General features: G+C 42.0%; 1 protein-coding gene and 1 long non-coding RNA gene across 2 annotated transcripts in view; both read right to left on the reverse strand.

The window, feature by feature from the left end:
• Window positions 1-240: 240 nt before the first annotated feature.
• On the reverse strand, window positions 241-3,367 carry LOC310643738. The gene is made up of 3 exons (XR_014493134.1): window positions 3,058-3,367; window positions 2,124-2,309; window positions 241-391 (listed from the first exon to the last, which is right to left on the reverse strand). It is a non-coding gene; the product is annotated as an uncharacterized lncRNA (long non-coding RNA).
• Window positions 3,368-6,954: 3,587 nt separating this feature from the next.
• Window positions 6,955-19,441, reverse strand: part of LOC310644123 (carboxypeptidase inhibitor SmCI-like) — a gene marked incomplete at its 5' end in the record, with an annotated part of 32,396 nt that continues 19,909 nt past the window's right edge. The window contains 3 exons of the mRNA XM_083368894.1: window positions 6,955-7,060; window positions 8,791-8,970; window positions 9,749-9,928. Coding sequence (XP_083225020.1) covers window positions 7,050-7,060; window positions 8,791-8,970; window positions 9,749-9,928 — 371 coding nt within the window. The 3' untranslated portion in view covers window positions 6,955-7,049. The remainder of the gene's footprint in view (window positions 7,061-8,790; window positions 8,971-9,748; window positions 9,929-19,441) is intronic.

Consider the following 19,441-nt stretch of genomic DNA (forward strand, 5'->3'; position numbering starts at 1 on the left):
CCTTCAGTCATTGGGTGGAGTTCCTGACACATCTCAAAAGGGTTGGCTGTGTGGAAGGAAGGCCAAGCAAATATTCCTGCCAGATCAGATGCTCGGCATTCTCTATTACCACGATATGCATTTGAATATTCTCTCTATCTGATATATTCACTGAATATTCTCTATTGGAATCTTGTCAACGATGTGATAGAATAAAAGGAGTAGTGCAAATAGTATTTCAGAAAATGCATATTAGCATGTCAAAGTATTTGTATTTTATTTAAGAATTCAATGCATGGAAAGTGTTTCAGTGGGAAATTCCATGGAAGTTTGGATTCCTTCCTCAGCTGCTGATTCCAGCCCTTCTCAAAGGATTCTATCAATCCAATCAAGAATTGTAGTCAGTGTTACCCTGGAAAGGAGACAGTGAAAATCAAGTGTTCAAACATAGATTTTTCAATCGTGTGCGTAATCGCTATGTGATTGCCATTGTCCATTCGAATGTGAAAATGCCCACATAACGATTTGCAGGGAAACACATAAAAACAAAAGGTTAATTTTAGGGCACTTATTTATGAAATTTCTTTTGGTGTTTTTAACTTTCTAAATGATTACTAATTGAACCCAATAATTAATAGCCCCAGTTTCCCCCAATACTAGTTCAGAACCTAGATTGCAAAATTCCCTTCCAGTAGGTTTGCATTCTTTTGGCATTCCTCCGAAGTTAAGAAGTTGTTTTCATTCCCTCCACATCCACTAAAAACAAACGTTATACAGGTTCCAGTTACTGTGTCAAAAAAATAGTGAATAACAGGAGATGTGCACGGTCCTATTCTTGGGCGAAGAGTACATTTCTCAGGAAATAGAACTGAAAGTGAAAAGAAGAAGAAAAGACAGACTGTCCCTTTTGAGGAAAGCCAGAAGATCATCACATGAAAATATATCCAGAGTGAATATTTGTGCATCTACTGGAAAAGTAGATCCGGAGCAATCCACTCCAAACGTCAAAAAAAGTGAAAACAATTTGCCAACTCTAATATGGCGAGAACACTCAAATTGAGTCATTGCCACTTGCTATTAGAAGTCCTCAAAAGAACTGCTGTGCTGCGAAGAAGAGGCACGAGAACCTCATTCCTGAGATCCCAGATTTCTGGGATGAACTGAGAAGCTCATGAGAGAGGTTTCCTCCCAATTGCTTAAAGGTTACGGTTTGTATTCCAGCAGACAGAAATAGAAACCCCTTCTGGAGCTGGACATTCAACACGTGGAGGAAGGGGACCTGGAAGTGGAAGGGTGGATGGCCATTCCTTTTCCTCCTTTTCCAAAGACTTCACTTGGACCTTCTCTTCACCCAAATTTAAGTATTTGCAGAGTCTACTTATGGTGGATTCCCAAAATTGAATTTTTATTCTCTTTCGCTAAAGGTTGGAACCAAGTAGGTCTCTATAATTGAGCTCAATAAAGGGAACAGCGGTAGCAGAGGGAATAGGATGAGTTAGGAGATTTGCCACTATACTCAAAAGATGCCAGGTCTATTACAGAGTGAAGCAGACAGGTCCTCAAAAGGTAATAACTAGAAAAGAAGCCAGGTGCACAAACATAAGATGTGTCATTCCAAACACTGCAAGACAATTCATTGGTACTTGAATGCAGAATAGTAGCACCTTGCCAGAAAACATTTTCACGATGTAATGATATATAATACATTTTCTTTCATGAAGCATTGCAAGGCAGTCTGAACAAACAAAATTTCCAGGCATTGCACAAGTTAGAAGTGACTTTTCCTGTGAGGAATCTATAATTTCCTTTGATTCTTCAGTATTTTGCTTAATTCCAAACTGATCCCCCTTGATCAATTCAGTGCAGACACATAACTGCAAGAAAAACAGTAAAAACAAGGAAGCTACCTTTATGGCATTTCTTTAGGAAATTTCTTTTTTGCATTTTTACCATTTTAAAAGATCTGATTTTGTTGATTGTGTCCACTTATAAGCTTCTCTCCCTAGTTCAGGGCCTGGATTGCAGAACTGAGATCAAGATAACTTTGGGACTCAAGAGCTTTCAGATCAACGATTGACGGAGAAAACTAAAATGCCATTTGTTTTAATTGTGTGCCAAGGCAAAAATTAAAATTGCCTACTCACCAGAAGGTTGACATGTAGCTCTGCACTGAAACCAATTTAGAAAGTTGTTTCCATTTCCTTCACAACCCCCATATATGAATTCCTCACATTGGTTAGTTGCTGTGTTGAAATAAAAACGACGAAAGGAAGCTTTGCACCTTCCTACTTTTGCAGGAAGATTACATATCCCTGGTCTTACAACTGAAACTGAAAAGAAGAAAATAATACAGACTGTCCCTCTTAAGGAAACCCAGAAGATCATTGCATGAATATATATTGTGTTCTGACTCCAGGGTGCAGGGCAGTGTGAATATTTGAGCATCTACTGGAAAAGTAGATCCTGAGCAATCTGCTCCAACCTTCAGAAAACGTGAAAACAAGTTGCCAGCCCTAACATAGTGAGAAAACTCAAATTTGAGTCATTCGCAGTGGCCTTTAGAAGTCCTCAAAGAACTGAATGGCAGCCTGACACAAACTGCTGTGCCCTTAAGAAGAGGCACCAAACTCCCATTCCTGAGAACCCAGATTTCTGGGATGGATTGAGAGAGTCATCAGGGAGAGCTTTTCCCATTTGCTTGAAGGTTAGTGCTTCTATTCCAGGAGAAAGACAGAGCAAACGCGTCTGGAACTGGGAATTCAAGACTGGGAATAGAGGCACATGAAAGTGGAGGGGTGGGTGGGCCATTCTCTTTCCTCCACTTCCAAAGAGTTTGAATGTACCTTCTCTTCAACCAGGTCTAAGTATTTGGGGCGTCTGCTTAGGGTTGCAAAATTCATATATTGTTTATTTTCCAGTTCCCAAATACATTGCTATGAATCTTTTGCTTCTTGTTGATCTACAAATAACAGTAACTGTAGTTTTTAGGAAAAATTTATTTGCTATAGCTTTGCTATTAATGATTTTGTGTGTTTGTGTCTGTGTGTGCCCAAAAAAAGATTTAAATTTCTTTCTTACCAAGGGTTTTGCATTCTTTTATACATTCGCTCAAAGTTAAGAAGTTATTTTCATTCCCTCCACATCCATTATAAGTGAACATCATACATTTTGCTTGTGTTGGGTTGAAAAAATAGCGAACAGAAGGAGACCTACACCATCCTGTTGCAGGGGTATATGTACATTTCCGGGGATATGCACCTGAAAGTGAAAAGAAAAAATAAGACAGTCTCTTTAAGGAAACCCAGAAGTTCATCACATGAAAATAAACTGTTCTGACTCCAGAGTCCAGGACAAAGTGAATATTTGAGCATCTAACTGGAAATATAGATCCTGAGTAATCTGCTGCCAACCTTAGAAAAAGTGAAAATACTTTGCCCTAAGATAGTGCGAACACACAGATTTGAGTCATTGCCAATTGCCATTAGAAGCCCTACAAGGACTAAAGTGCAGCCTGGCAAACATTAGCTGATCTACCCTAAGAAGATGCCCAGCACTTCCAGACTCCCATTCCTGAGATCCCAGACTTCTGGGATCGAGTGAGAAAGTCATTAGGAAGAGCTTTTGTCCCATTTGCTTGAAGGTTAGGGCTTGGGTTCCAGCAGACAGAAATAGAAACCCCTTCTGCAGCTGGGCATTCAACACGGGCAGAAGGGGGACCTGGAAGTGGAGGGGTGATGGGGCCAGCCTCTTTCCTCCTCTTCCAAAGACTTCACATATACCTTCTCTTCAACCTGGTTGTATATATTCCAGTTCCCAAATACATTGCATCTGTTGCTCCCTGTTGATGTACAACAAACAGTAGCTGTAGGCTTTAGGAATAATATATTATTCACAGGATAATATATAAAGGGATATATCTAAAAGGAAATGCAACTAAATTCTACTCCGATTTTGTGTAACCTTTTTATACTGTGTCAAGATCTCCACTTCCCCCAAATTTGAAAAATACTCGTATCCCAAAATGATTGTCCCAGAACTAAGGACTGACAGAGAATGCTGCAGAAAAGGGACTTTTATTCTGTTTGGTTCGATGTTCCACTCCAGAAACTGGCTTCCTAAAGTAAATCCCATGTGTTAAAGGTCCCTCCAACATCAGGTCTGTTGTTCATGTGATCGTAGGTTGGAAGAGAAAGGGGCAGTGGCAAGCAGAATGCACATAGGTATGGAAGGACAAGGAAGTTCTTGCTACCTACCTACAGAAGAGGCATCCCGAAAGCAGAAAATGAGCAGTCCAAAAGTTAGGAGCACGCAGTTTGAACAAATCATGGTGATGAAAACAAGTATCCAATGCTGAGTTGAGTCATTTTATAGCTTATCCAAGAGTGAAGTACACCTGGGCATTCATGTGGTTGGAACACCAAGGTCCAGTTCCACAATATCTGATTAATGCTCACATTCAAAAATGGTTACTCCAAGGACCGACTGGGAATACTAGTGAACAGGGAGTGTTATTAGGAGTCAATAAAGTTCTTCCGAACGAGGGACTTAATTTATAAATGTTTATTGACTTCTAAAGTCAATCCCGCGTTCATGTAGTTAGAACAAAGTGGTCATACGTAGTGATCCTGAGTACAGTTGCACCTGTCATCCATGAACAGGTCTACACAGAGCATGGCAAATGAGTAAGCAATTGTTCCTTAATTAAAGTGAAAGCATGAGGGAAGAAATAAAAAGGAAAGAGGTACAATTACTTAGCACCACCTCCCCTCACTCACTATCTTTCTGTCCTTACAAACCACCTTTATTTTTACAAGCTCCATACTCAGCTATGTAGTTACACAATGAAATTTCTCATCTTTTTCTTTCCGTAGTCTTATCTAATCCAACCACGACTCTTAACTCGATGCCGCCTCATGAACAATTTGCTTTTCCTTCATTTACCTCTTTTGCAATTTCATTCCCATTTATTTCCACTAGCTAACTGTATCACTTTAATTCACTTTTGTATTCATTTCACAACACAAAGTCTTGACCTTATGGCTTGTTGTTCTACCATACAAATAGTTTACGCAGCCCTTTTCCCTGTGTTTAGCTTCCTGGGTTTTCCTTGCAGGCTTCCCAGCTTTCAGTTCCCTAGAACAAAGTAGACAAAAGGACATTCTTATTACAGTCATTTTTTTCTTTCTTCAATGACATATAGGCGAGCACAAACATTTATCCAACTGTCTACCAGCATTTAAATATGTTCAAACTTAAAAGTGTTATCCCATTTTTACTACACATTTTTGCAAAGTTTTATGGCCAGCTCTACCTCTGATAGACCAACAATAAGCATTCCTTAAAACCCGGATGAACTGCTGCCTGAGTTGCTGAAGGATGACGAAATTGTGCTGCCCAGAAATTAGTGCTTGTGGTGCTGCTGCTGCTATTGCTATCTGAAGACGAGGAGTTTGAGCAAAGGTGCACCGCTGGGACGGAAGAGCAGAGCAGAGCAAGAACATTCTGCCAGGCTCCTTGCAAAAAAGGAACCTCATTCCTCCAAATAAGCAGCACTGGGGCTGCTTCTGTTTAAGAAGAGCATGGCAACAGCCGATTGCTTACCCAGACTCCGTGTGCCTTTCCTTCCGATCTGAAACCTTGTGACTTTGACTCTGGCCTGACGTAAGCCTCCCCCTCCCCCACCCGCCCCAAGTAAACCAGAGAGGAGAAATGGTGAGCTTATTCCACTTTATTGTAAGGCTGCGTTAAGAGAATCTCGCAAGTCTGAAAGTACGAATCTCCCACTATCGCATTTTAACCACCTGATACGTTAGAGTGAACCTCTTCTAATTTTCTTTTTCTGCTTGTTATTTAGTTATGGGCTTCCCCCGGCATTTATCTGATCCTAAGCTATGTAGCAATTTTTTCCCTCATTTTCCAAGATCATTCCGATGTGCCATTACATCACTTTCACTCCCCTTCTTCAAATTCCCAAAGGAAAGAAGTTGATGGCTATGAGAAGAAAATTTTATTATTTTTATTTCTTTGTTTGTTTAATTTTTATAGCAGTCCATATCAACTAATTGACTATAGGCTGCAAACTCTTCTAAAATGTATGTATGTTGTTCCACTCCACCACCACCCCCAAAAATCTCAATATCACTAGTAGCGTCCCTAAATTATCTCCTCCCATTTATGTGACAGCTGTCCCCCCCTCGGGAATCTGTGGTTCACACTCACATCTTGGTGCTTGGTGTGGAAGGAGCAGATGTGTTTCCCTTACCTGGGCTCTTGCACTATTGCAGGGGTCCCCAACCATTGAGAACCGGGCTGCGCAAGAAATGGGCGAGCGAACAAAACTCCACTTCCACTGCTTGTACAAAACCATCCCTTCTCCCCCGCAACCGCAGCTGCCGCTAACCCTACTGGTCCGCAGAGCTGGAAAGATTGGGGATCTCTGCATTGTAGGAAATGCAGCTGGACATTCATATGGTTTGAACAATGGGGTAGATATGTAGGGACCATGAGTACAGTTCTGGTATAACTACGCATCCTCATACTGGTTAAACGGTGCTCAAGAAAGCATAGCTTAGTGTAGCAATGTTGCATTTAATGAATTAAGGACATGGGGAAAGAGAAAAGGAAATACCTTACATCTTTTGTAACCTTAGATATACATCAATCGTTCTCACTATCCTTCAGTCATCGGGTGGAGTTCCTGACACATCTCAAAAGGGTTGGCTGTGTGGAAGGAAGGCCAAGCAAATATTCCTGCCAGATCAGATGCTCGGCATTCTGTATTACCATAAGATGTATTTGAATATTCTCTCTATCTGATATATTCACTGAATATTCTCTATTGGGGTGTCCTTTTTGGAATCTTGTCAATGGCATGATAGAATAAAAGGAGTAGTGCAAATAGTATTTCAGAAAATGCATGTTAGCATGTCAAAGTATTTGTATTTTATTTAAGAGAATGCTTAGAATTCAGTGCATGGAAAGTGTTTCAGTGGGAAATTCCATGGAAGTTTGGATTCCTTCCTCAGCTGCTGAATCTCAAAGGATTCTATCAATCCAATCAAGAATTGTAGTCAGTGATACTCTGGAAAGGAGACAATGAAAGTCAAGTTATCACAGATACATTTTTCAATCGTGTGCGTAATTGCTATGTGATTCCCGTTGTCCATTTGAATGTGGAAATGCCCACATAACGATTTGCAGGGAAAAGCATAAAAACAAAAGGCTAATTTTAGGGCACTTATTTATGAATTTTCTTTGGTGTTTTTAACTTTGTAAATGATTACTGATTGAACCAATGATTAATAGCCCCAGTTTCCCCCAATACTAGTTCAGAACCTAGATTACAAAACTTCCCTTCCAGTAGGTTTGCATTCTTTTAGGCATTCCTCTGAAGTTAAGAAGTTGTTTTCATTCCCTCCACATCCACTAAAAACAAACGTTATACACGTTCCAGTTACTGTGTCAAAAAATAGTGAATAACAGGAGATGTGCATGGTCCTATTCTTGGGCAAAGTGTACATTTCTCAGGAAATAGAACTGAAAGTGAAAAGAAGAAGAAAAGACAGACTGTCCCTTTTGAGGAAAGCCAGAAGATTATCACATGAAAATATATCCAGAGTGAATATTTGTGCATCTACTGGAAATGTAGATCCGGAGCAATCCACTCCAAACGTCAAAAAAAGTGAAAACAATTTGCCAACTCTAATATGGCGAGAACACTCAAATTGAGTCATTGCCACTTGCTATTAGAAGTCCTCAAAAGAACTGCTGTGCTGCTAAGAAGAGGCACGAGATCCTCATTCCTGAGATCCCAGATTTCTGGGATGAACTGAGAAGCTCATGAGAGAGGTTTCCTCCCAATTGCTTAAAGGTTACGGTTTGTATTCCAGCAGACAGAAATAGAAACCCCTTCTGGAGCTGGACATTCAACACGTGGAGGAAGGGGACCTGGAAGTGGAAGGGTGGATGGCCATTCCCTTTCCTCCTTTTCCAAAGACTTCACTTGGACCTTCTCTTCACCCAAATTTAAGTATTTGCAGAGTCTACTTATGGTGGATTCCCAAAATTGAATTTTTGTTCTCTTTCTATAAAGGTTGGAACTAAGTAGGTCTCTATAATTGAGCTCAATAAAGGGAACAGCGGTAGCAGAGGGAATAGGATGAGTTAGGAGAGTTGCCAGTATACTCAAAAGATGCCAGGTCTATTACAGAGTGAAGCAGACAGGTCCTCAAAAGGTAATAACTAGAAAAGAAGCCAGGTGCACAAACATAAGATGTGTCATTCCAAACACTGCAAGAAAATTCATTGGTACTTGAATGCAGAATAGTAGCACCTTGCCAGAAAACATTTTCACGATGTAATGATATATAATACATTTTCTTTCATGAAGCATTGCAAGGCAGTCTGAACAAACAAAATTTCCAGGCATTGCACAAGTTAGAAGTGACTTTTCCTGTGAGGAATCTATAATTTCCTTTGATTCTTCAGTATTTTGCTTAATTCCAAAGTGATCCCCCTTGATCAATTGAGTGCAGACACATAACTGCAAGAAAAACAGTAAAACAAGGAAGCTACCTTTATGGCATTTCTTTAGGAAATTTCTTTTTTGCATTTTTACCATTTTAAAAGATCTGATTTTGCTGATTGCCTCCACTTACAAGCTTCTCTCCCTAGTTCAGGGCCTGGATTGCAGAACTGAGTTCAAGATAACTTTGGGACTCAAGAGCTTTCAGATCAACGATTGACGGAGAAAACTAAAATGCCATTTGTTTTAATTGTGTGCCAAGGCAAAAATTAAAATTGCCAACTCACCAGAAGGTTGACATGTAGCTCTGCACTGAAACCAATTTTGAAAGTTGTTTTCATTTCCTTCACAACCCCCATAAATGAATTCCTCACATTTCTTAGTTGCTGTGTTATAATAAAAACGATGAAAGGAAGCTTTGCAACGTCCTACTTTTGCAGGGAGATTACATAGCTCTGGTCTTGCATCTGAAAGTGAAAAGAAGAAAATAATACAGACGGTCCCTCTTAAGGAAACCCAGAAGATCATTGCATGAATATATATTGTGTTCTGACTCCAGGGTGCAGGGCAATGTGAATATTTGAGCATTTACTGGAAAAGTAGATCCTGAGCAATCTGCTCCAACCTTCAGAAAAAGTGAAAACAAGTTGCCAGCCCTAACATAGTGAGAAAACTCAAATTTGAGTCATTGGCAGTGGCCATTAGAAGTCCTCAAAGAACTGAATGGCAGCCTGGCAGACACAAACTTCTGTGCCCTTAAGAAGAGGCACCAAACTCCCATTCTTGAGATCCCAGATTTCTGGGATGGATTGAGAGAGTCATCAGGGAGAGCTTTGTCCCATTTGCTTGAAGGTTAGGGCTTCTATTCCAGGAGAAAGACAGAGCAAATGTGTCTAGAACTGGGAATTCAAGACTGGGAATAGAGGCATATGAAAGTGGAGGGGAGGGTGGGCCATTCTCTTTCCTCCACTTCCAAAGAGTTTGAATGTACCTTCTCTTCAACCAGGTCTAAGTATTTGGGGCGTCTGCTTAGGGTTGCAAAATTCACATATTGTTTATTTTCCAGTTCCCAAATACATTGCTATGAATCTTTTGCTTTTTTTGATGTACAAAAACAGCTGTAGTTTTTAGGAAAAATATATTTGCTATAGCTTTGCTATTAATGATTTTGTGTCTGTGTGTGTGTGTGTGTGTGTGTGTGTGTGTGTGTGTGTGCCCCCCAAAAGATTTCAATTTCTTTCTTACCAATTCTTTTGCATTCTTTTCGGCATTCGCTCAAAGTTAAGAAGTTATTGGCATTCCCTCCACATCCACTATAAGTGAACATCAAACATTTTGCTAGTGTTGGGTTGAAAAAATAGCGAACAGAAGGAGACCTACACCATCCTATTGTAGGGATAAATGTACATTTTGTGGGATATAGACCTGAAAGTGAAAAGAAAAAATAAGACAGTCTCTTTAAGGAAACCCAGAAGTTCATCGCATGAAAATAAACTGTTCTGACTCCAGAGTCCAGGACAAAGTGAATATTTGAGCATCTAACTGGAAATATAGATCCTGAGTAATCTGCTGCCAACCTTAGAAAAAGTGAAAATACTTTGCCCTAAGATAGTGCGAACACACAGATTTGAGTCATTGCCAATTGCCATTAGAAGCCCTACAAGGACTAAAGTGCAGCCTGGCAGACATTAGCTGATCTACCCTAAGAAGATGCCCAGCACTTCCAGACTCCCATTCCTGAGATCCCAGACGTCTGGGATCGAGTGAGAAAGTCATTAGGAAGAGCTTTTGTCCCATTTGCTTGAAGGTTAGGGCTTCAGAAATAGAAACCCCTTCTGCAGCTGGGCATTCAACACGGGCAGAAGGGGCACCTGGAAGTGGAGGGGTGATGGGGCCAGCCTCTTTCCTCCTCTTCCAAAGACTTCACATATACCTTCTCTTCAACCTGGTTTAAGTATTTGTGGCGTGTGCTTAGGGTTGGAAAATGCACATGTTGTTTATATTCCAGTTCCCAAATACATTGCTCTGCATCTGTTGCTCCTTGTTGATGTACAACAAACAGTAGCTGTAGGTTTTAGGAAGAATATATTATTCATAGGATAATATATAAAGGGATATATCTAAAAGGAAATGCAACAAAATTTTACTCACATTTTGTTAACCTTTTTATACTGTGTCAAGATCTCCACTTCCCCCAAATTTGAAAAATACTTGTATCCCAAAATGATTGTCCCAGAACTAAGGACTGACAGAGAATACTGCAGAAAAGGGACTTTTATTCTGTTTGGTTCGAATGTTCCACTCCAGAAACTGGCTTCCTAAAGTAAATCCCATGTGTTAAAGGTCCCTCCAACATCAGGTCTGTTGTTCATGTGGTCGTAGCTTGGAAGAGAAAGGGGCAGTGGCAAGCAGAATGTACATAGGTATGGAAGGACAAGGAAGTTCTTGCTACCTACCTATAGAAGAGGCATCCCGAAAGCAGAAAATGAGCAGTCCAAAAGTGAGGAGCATGCAGTTTGAACGAATCATGGTGATGAAAACAAGTATCCAATGCTGAGTTGAGTCATTTTATAGCTTATCCAAGAGTAAAGTACACCTGGGCATTCATGTAGTTGGAACACCAAGGTCCAGTTCCACAATATCTGATTAATGCTCACATTCAAAAGGACCGACTGGGAATACTAGTGAGCAGGGAGTGTTATTAGGAGTCAATAAACTTCTTCAGAACGAGGGACTTAGTTTATAGACGTTTGTTGACATCTAAAGTCAATCCCTCGTTCATGTAGTTAGAACAAAGTGGTCATACGTAGTGATCCTGAGTACAGTTGCACCTGTAATCCATGAACAGGTCTACACAGAGCATGGCAAATGAGTAAGCAATTGTTCCTTAATTAAAGTGAACGTATGAGTGAAGAAATAAAAAGGAAAGAGGTACAATTACTTAGCACCACCTCCCCTCACTCACTATCTTTCTGTCCTTACAAACCACCTTTATTTTTACAAGCTCCATACTCAGCTATGTAGTTACACAATGAAATTTCTCATCTTTTTCTTTCCGTAGTCTTATCTAATCCAACCACGACTCTTAACTCGATGCCGCCTCATGAACAATTTGCTTTTCCTTCATTTACCTCTTTTGCAATTTCATTCCCATTTATTTCCACTAGCTAACTGTATCACTTTAATTCACTTTTGTATTCATTTCACAACACAAAGTCTTGACTTTATGGCTTGTTGTTCTACCATACAAACAGTTTACGCAGCCCTTTTCCCTGTGTTTAGCTTCCTGGGTTTTCCTTGCAGGCTTCCCAGCTTTCAGTTCCCTAGAACAAAATAGACAAAAGCACATTCTTATTACAGTCATTTTTTTCTTTCTTCAATGACATATAGGCGAGCACAAACATTTATCCAACTGTCTAACAGCATTTAAATATGTTCAAACTTAAAAGTGTTATCCCATTTTTACTACACATTTTTGCAAAGTTTTATGGCCAGCTCTACCTCTGATAGACCAACAATAAGCATTCCTTAAAACCCGGATGAACTGCTGCCTGAGTTGCTGAAGGATGACGAAATTGTGCTGCCCAGAAATTAGTGCTTGTGGTGCTGGTGCTGCTATTGCTATCTGAAGACGAGGAGTTTGAGCAAGGGTGCACCACTGGGACGGAAGAGCAGAGCAGAGCAAGAACATTCTGCCAGGCTCCTTGCAAAAAAGGAACCTCATTCCTCCAAATAAGCAGCACTGGGGCTGCTTCTGTTTAAGAAGAGCATGGCAACAGCCGATTGCTTACCCAGACTCCGTGTGCCTTTCCTTCCGATCTGAAACCTTGTGACTTTGACTCTGGCCTGACGTAAGCCTCCCCCTCCCCCACCCGCCCCAAGTAAACCAGAGAGGAGAAATGGTGAGCTTATTCCACTTTATTGTAAGGCTGCGTTAAGAGAATCTCGCAAGTCTGAAAGTACGAATCTCCCACTGTCGCATTTTAACCACCTGATACGTTAGAGTGAACCTCTTCTAATTTTCTTTTTCTGCTTGTTATTTAGTTATGGGCTTCCCCCGGCATTTATCTGATCCTTAGCTAGGTAGCCATTTTTTCCCCTCATTTTCCAAGATCATTCCGATGTGCCATTACATCACTTTCACTCCCCTTCTTCAAATTCCCAAAGGAAAGATGTTGATGGCTATGAGAAGAAAATTTTATTATTTTTATTTCTTTGTTTGTTTAATTTTTATAGCAGTCCATATCAACTAATTGACTCTAGGCTGCAAACTCTTCTAAAATGTATGTATGTTGTTCCACTCCACCACCACCCCCAAAAATCTCAATATCACTAGTAGCGTCCCTAAATTATCTCCTCCCATTTATGTGACAGCTGTCCCCCCCTCGGGAATCTGTGGTTCACACTCACATCTTGGTGCTTGGTGTGGAAGGAGCAGATGTGTTTCCCCTTACCTGGGCTCTTGCACTATTGCAGGGGTCCCCAACCATTGAGAACCGTGCTGCGCAAGAAATGGGCGAGCGAACAAAACTCCACTTCCACTGCTTGTACAAAACCATCCCTTCTCCCCCGCAACCGCAGCTGCCGCTAACCCTACTGGTCCACAGAGCTGGAAAGATTGGGGATCTCTGCATTGTAGGAAATGCAGCTGGAGATTCACATGGTTTGAACAATGGGGTAGATATGTAGGGACCATGAGTACAGTTCTGGTATAACTACGTATCCTGATATTGGTTAAATGGTGCTGAAGAAAACATAGCTTAGTGTAGCAATGTTGCATTTAATATATTAAAGACATGTGGAAAGAAAAGGAAATACCTTACATGTTTTGTAACCTTAGATACACATCAGTTGTTCTCACTACCCTTCAGTCATCGGGTGGAGTTCCTGACACATCTCAAAAGGGTTGGCTGTGTGGAAGGAAGGCCAAGCAAATATTCCTGCCAGATCAGATGCTCGGCATTCTGTATTACCATAAGATGTATTTGAATATTCTGTCTATCTGATATATTCACTGAGTATTCTTTATTGGGGTGTCCTGTTTGGAATCTTGTCAATGGTGTGATAGAATAAAAGGAGTAGTGCAAATAGTATTTCAGAAAATGCATGTTAGCATGTCAAAGTGTTTGTATTTTATTTAAGAGAATGCTTAGAATTCAATGCATGGAAAGTGTTTCAGTGGGAAATTCCATGGAAGTTTGGATTCCTTCCTCAGCTGCTGCATCCAGCCCCTCTCAAAGGATTCTATCAATCCAATCAAGAATTGTAGTCAGTGTTACCCTGGAAAGGAGACAGTGAAAATCAAGTTGTCAAAGATAGATTTTTTGATAGTGTGTGTAATCGCTATGTGATTCTCGTTGTCCATTTGAATGTGGAAATGCCCACATAACGATTTGCAGGGAAAAGCATAAAAACAAAAGGTTAATTTTAGGGCACTTATTTATGAAATTTCTTTTGGTGTTTTTAACTTTCTAAATGATTACTGATTGAACCCAATGATTAGCCCCAGTTTCCCCCAATACTAATTCAGAACCTAGATTGCAAAACTTCCCTACCAGTAGGTTTGCATTCTTTTAGGCATTCCTCCGAAGTTAAGAAGTTGTTTTCATTCCCTCCACATCCACTAAAAACAAACGGTATACACGTTCCAGTTACTGTGTCGAAAAAATAGTGAATAACAGGAGATGTGCACGGTCCTATTCTTGGGCGAAGTGTACATTTCTCAGGAAATAGAACTGAAAGTGAAAAGAAGAAGATAAGACAGACTGTCCCTTTTGAGGAAAGCCAGAAGATCATCACATGAAAATATATCCAGAGTGAATATTTGAGCATCTACTAGAAAAGTAGATCCTGAGCAATCCACTCCAAACGTCAAAAAAAGTGAAAACAATTTGCCTAGCCTAACATGGCGAGAACACTCAGATTTGAGTCTTTGCCACTTGCCATTAGAAGTTCTCAAAGAGCTGCAGTGCTGCTAAGAAGAGGCACAAGATCCTCATTCCTGAGATCCCAGATTTCTGGGATGAACTGAGAAGCTCATTGTTGAATCGCGTGGTCTCACAAATTAAGGACGCTCAGGATGGTGTGCAGCGAGTCTTTATTGTAGTGAGGATTCACGCTAGCTCCAAAGGGGTTACCTGGCGTACCTTTATACCTGCCCAGGTGAATGCCAACCAATAGATTCAAACCTAGGCTTCCCGCCAGTGCAGGTAGCCAATAGATTTAAACCCTGGCTTCCTGCCAGGACTGGCTATAGCCCGGGGCTGTCAAACTTGTTTAAACCAGGCTTTCCTGCCAAATGCGGTTATAGCCTGGAGCTGTCCATCCCCGCACCTCCTGCTGAGCTTAGCCTGTGTATGCTGAGACTGCATACACTACACCCTTTCCCCCATAGTGAGGAGCTAACCCCTGCCCATTTCCTTTCTCACAACTATATACAATATTTACAATTTTTATTATTCTCCTCGCCCTCCCCCTTAGGTCCGTACATAGTCAGAGAGGTAGACTGGGGCCTTGTGTGTTCTGTTGGATCTTCTCAGGTTTGGCCCACCTGTTGGCGTATTGTTGTTTGAGTCTCTTTTATTATTTTCCGGCCGAGCCAGTTGGTGTGGTGGCCTGCTATGTGTTGGTGTGGGTGATGTGGTTTCCGTGGGCTCTGTGGGCCTGGAGGTTGTGTCATCGGTTGCCCTGTTCCCCTTGTCCTGCCCTCGCCTGGAGCAGGCTTGACCTTGTGACCCCCTTGTGTCCATCCTGGGTTGTGGTCGTGGTGGCTCCACTTCCTCCGGCTCCATCTCCTGATTTCCCTCCAGGATCTTTTCAGGTCTCAATTGGTCCAGGTGCCCCCTCCACTGGAGTCCCCCCTCCACCCTTACGTTGTAAGAAAGGGGCCCCGTTTAGTCCAATATCTCCCCTGGTACCCATGGGTGACCTGTGCCATAGTTCCTAGCCCAGATGGTGTCTCCCTGGTTGAACACTCTGTTGAGGCTTGGGGTTCCGGCGTCTGCAGCCACTCTGTCTGGGTGGAGTCTGTCCAGTGTGGTTATTAGGCGCCTGCCCCATCAGAGTTCTGCTGGGCTTTTACCTGTTGCGGCGCAGGGTGTGGAATGTTGGTGAAACAGGAAGGTGGCCAGTCGTTGCTTCCAGTCCCTTTGTATGATGCGCTTGAGGGCGTTTTTTCTTGTGCATACAAAACGTTCTACCAACCCATTACTGGCCGGGTGAACGGGGGCAGAGGTGACATGTCTAATGCCCAAGGTCCTCAGGAACACCTGAAAGTCCGATGAAGTAAACTGTGTTCCGTTATCTGATACTATCACATCAGGGAGCCCATGAGTTGCAAACAGGCCCCTGAGTACTTGAATGGCCCCTGCAGTGGTCATGTTACCTACAGGTACCACTTCTAGCCATTTTGAGTGGCTGTCCACTGCGACAAGGAACGTATGGCCTTGGAATGGTCCCGCATAGTCAATGTGCACCCTGGACCATGGGGTGTGTGTCTCTTCCCATTTGTGTATTGGGACGTGTGGCTGCTTAGTACGTGATCTTTGGCAAGTGTAACACCCTGCTACTAGCCCTTCTATCTCCTTGTCCAGCCCAGGCCACCAGAGATAGCTCCTGGCCAGTGCCTTCATTCTTACTATCCCTGGGTGGCCCTCATGCAAGGACTGTAGGATTCTTTCCCTTAGCCCTTGTGGTATGATGACCTGGCTTCCCCATAACAGACATCCCCTATGGGTGGACAATTCGTGTCTTCTGGAGAAGTATGCTACAAACTCCTGGCCTTGCGATTTGTCCAGCCACCCTGTGCTCACCCATGAGTGTACCCGGCACAGAATTTTATCTTTGGGTATTTCTGCAGCCACGTCTTTGGCGTTGAGGGGGCATTCTGGCAGATCTTGAATAGCCAGTATTTGGGCTGCCAGTGCTGGGTCTGGTTCTATGTCCCTTAGTGGGAATCTGCTGAGGCCATCAGCGTGCCCCATCTCCTTACCTGGTGTGTGTACTAATTTACAAGAGTAGGCTGACAGGAAGATGGACCAGCACAGCATTCTGGGTGACAGGATCTGAGGTGTTTGTCTGTTGTAAATAGTCCTAGTAATGGTTTGTGATCAGTGAATATTGTGAAGTCCCTTCCGTAAAGGTAATCGTGGAAATTCTTGACTCCAGCAACCACTGCCAGCGCCTCTTTGTCTATCTGAACATAATTTCTTTCGGCTGCTGACAGGGTCCTGGAGTAATAAGCAATGGGAGCCTGTGTTCCGTTCTCCTCCAGATGACTGAGCACTGCTCCTATCGCATAGGGGGATGCATCACATGCGATGCAGATTGGTTTGGTTTCCACAAAATGTGTGACTGTGGCATTTCCTGCCAACAGTCCTTTTAGTGCATTGAATGCTTCTGTGTGGGCAGTAGACCAGTTCCAAGTTGTCTGTTTGTCTAATAGCCTGTGTAGGGGTTCTGCTATTGTTGCCTTATGTGGTAGGAATGCATGGTAGAAGTTGAGCATTGCCTCAAAGAGCTGCTGTGCTGCTAAGAAGAGGCACAAGATCCTCATTCCTGAGATCCCAGATTTCTGGGATGAACTGAGAAGCTCATGAGAGAGGTTTCCTCCCAATTGCTAAAAGGTTTCGGTTTGTATTCCAGCAGACAGAAATAGAAACCCCTTCTGGAGCTGGACATTCAACACGTGGAGGAAGGGGACCTGGAAGTGGAAGGGTGGTAGGCCATTCCCTTTCCTCCTTTTCCAAAGACTTCACTTGGACCTTCTCTTCACCCAAATTTAAGTATTTGCAGAGTCTACTTATGGTGGATTCCCAAAATTGAATTTTTGTTCTCTTTCTATAAAGGTTGGAACCAAGTAGGTCTCTATAATTTAGCTCAATAAAGGGAACAGCGGTAGCAGAGGGAATAGGATGAGTTAGGAGAGTTGCCACTATACTCAAAAGATGCCAGGTCTATTACAGAGTGAAGCAGACAGGTCCTCAAAAGGTAATAACTAGAAAAGAAGCCAGGTGCACAAACATAAGATGTGTCATTCCAAACACTGCAAGAAAATTCATTCGTACTTGAATGCAGAATAGTAGCATCTTGCCAGAAAATATTTTCACGATGTAATGATATATAATATATTTTCTTCCATGAAGCATTGCAAGGCAGTCTGAACACACAAAATCTCCAGGCATTGCACATGTTAGAAGTGACTTTTAATAATAATAATAATAAACCTTTATTGTCAAAGTACAACATGTGTACATTGAGATTAGCTGAGCCTCCCCCGGTGCTCTCTCCCCCCAACACACAGTGACAACAAACCCTCCGTCCTACCACACCATGTGAACCAACTACACCACACACCGGTCTCCCAAGTCAATTCTGCATAAGATTATGTCCCATTTAAAAGCCTAACAGCCCACAGATAAAAGCTATTTTTCAGCCTGTTGGTACGGCTGGCTATATTCCTATATCTCCTACCGGATGGTAGGAGAGTAAAGAGATACCGTCCAGGGTGTGAGTCATCCCTGAGAATCTTCCTCACTCTTCCAAGGCAACGAGCCCTGGCGAGGTCATCCAGTGGTGTCAGGGGAGAGCCCACAATGTCTTGTGCTGTGCTCACTACCCTCTGTAATACTTTCCTGTCCGCGGCTGTTAGACCAGTATACCAAACCACAATACCATACGAGAGGACGCTCTCTATAGTAGACCGGTAAAAGAGGGTCATTAGCTGTTGTTCTACCCTGTTCTTCTGCAAGACCCTAAGAAAGTGAAGCCTCTATTGGGCCTTTCTAGCCACCTGGGTTGTGTTAACTTTCCAGGTAAGATCTTCACAGAGGTAGACTCCCAGAAATTTAAAGGAGGAAACTCTCTCTACACAGTCCTCCTGTGAGGAATCTATAATTTTCTTTGATTCTTCAGTATTTTGCTTAATTCCAAAGTGATCCCCCTTGATCAATTGAGTGCAGACACATAACTGCAAGAAAAACAGTAAAAACAAGGAAGCTACCTTTATGGCATTTCTTTAGGAAATTTCTTTTTTGCATTTTTACCATTTTAAAAGATCTGACTTTGCTGATTGTGTCCACTTATAAGCTCCTCTCCCTAGTTCAGGGCCTGGATTGCAGAACTGAGATCAAGATAACTTTGGGACTCAAGAGCTTTCAGATCAACGATTGACGGACAAAACTAAAATGCCATTTGTTTTAATTGTGTAACAAGGCAAAAATTAAAATTGCCTACTCACCAGAACGTTGACATGTAGCTCTGCACTGAAACCAATTTAGAAAGTTGTTTCCATTTCCTCCACAACCCCCAAAAATGAATTCCTCACAGTTTTTAGTTGCTGTGTTGAAATAAAAACGACGAAATGAAGCTTTGCACCTTCCTACTTTTGCAGGAAGATTACATATCCCTGGACTTACACCTGAAAGTGAAAAGAAGAAAAAAAGATAGACTGTCCCTCTTAAAAAAATCCAGAAAATCATTGCATGAATATATATTGTGTTCTGACTCCAGGGTGCAGGGCAGTGTGAATATTTGAGCATCTACTGGAAAAGTAGATCCTGAGCAATCTGCTCCAACCTTCAGAAAAAGTGAAAACAAGTTGCCAGCCCTAACATAGTGAGAAAACTCAAATTTGAGTCATTGGCAGTGGCCATTAGAAGTCCTCAAAGAACTGAATGGCAGCCTGACACAAACTGCTGTACCCTTAAGAAGAGGCACCAAACTCCCATTCCTGAGATCCCAGATTTCTGGGATGGATTGAGAGAGTCATCAGGGAGAGCTTTGTCCCATTTGCTTGAAGGTTAGGGCTTGTACTCCAGCAGAAAGACAGAGCAAATGCATCTAGAACTGGGAATTCAACATTGGGAATAGAGGCACATGAAAGTGGAGGGGTGAGTGGGCCATTCTCTTTCCTCCACTTCCAAAGAGTTTGAATGTACC

Source organism: Vipera ursinii (assembly GCF_947247035.1).
Source record: "Vipera ursinii genome assembly, chromosome: 8".
NCBI lineage: Eukaryota > Metazoa > Chordata > Lepidosauria > Squamata > Viperidae > Vipera > Vipera ursinii.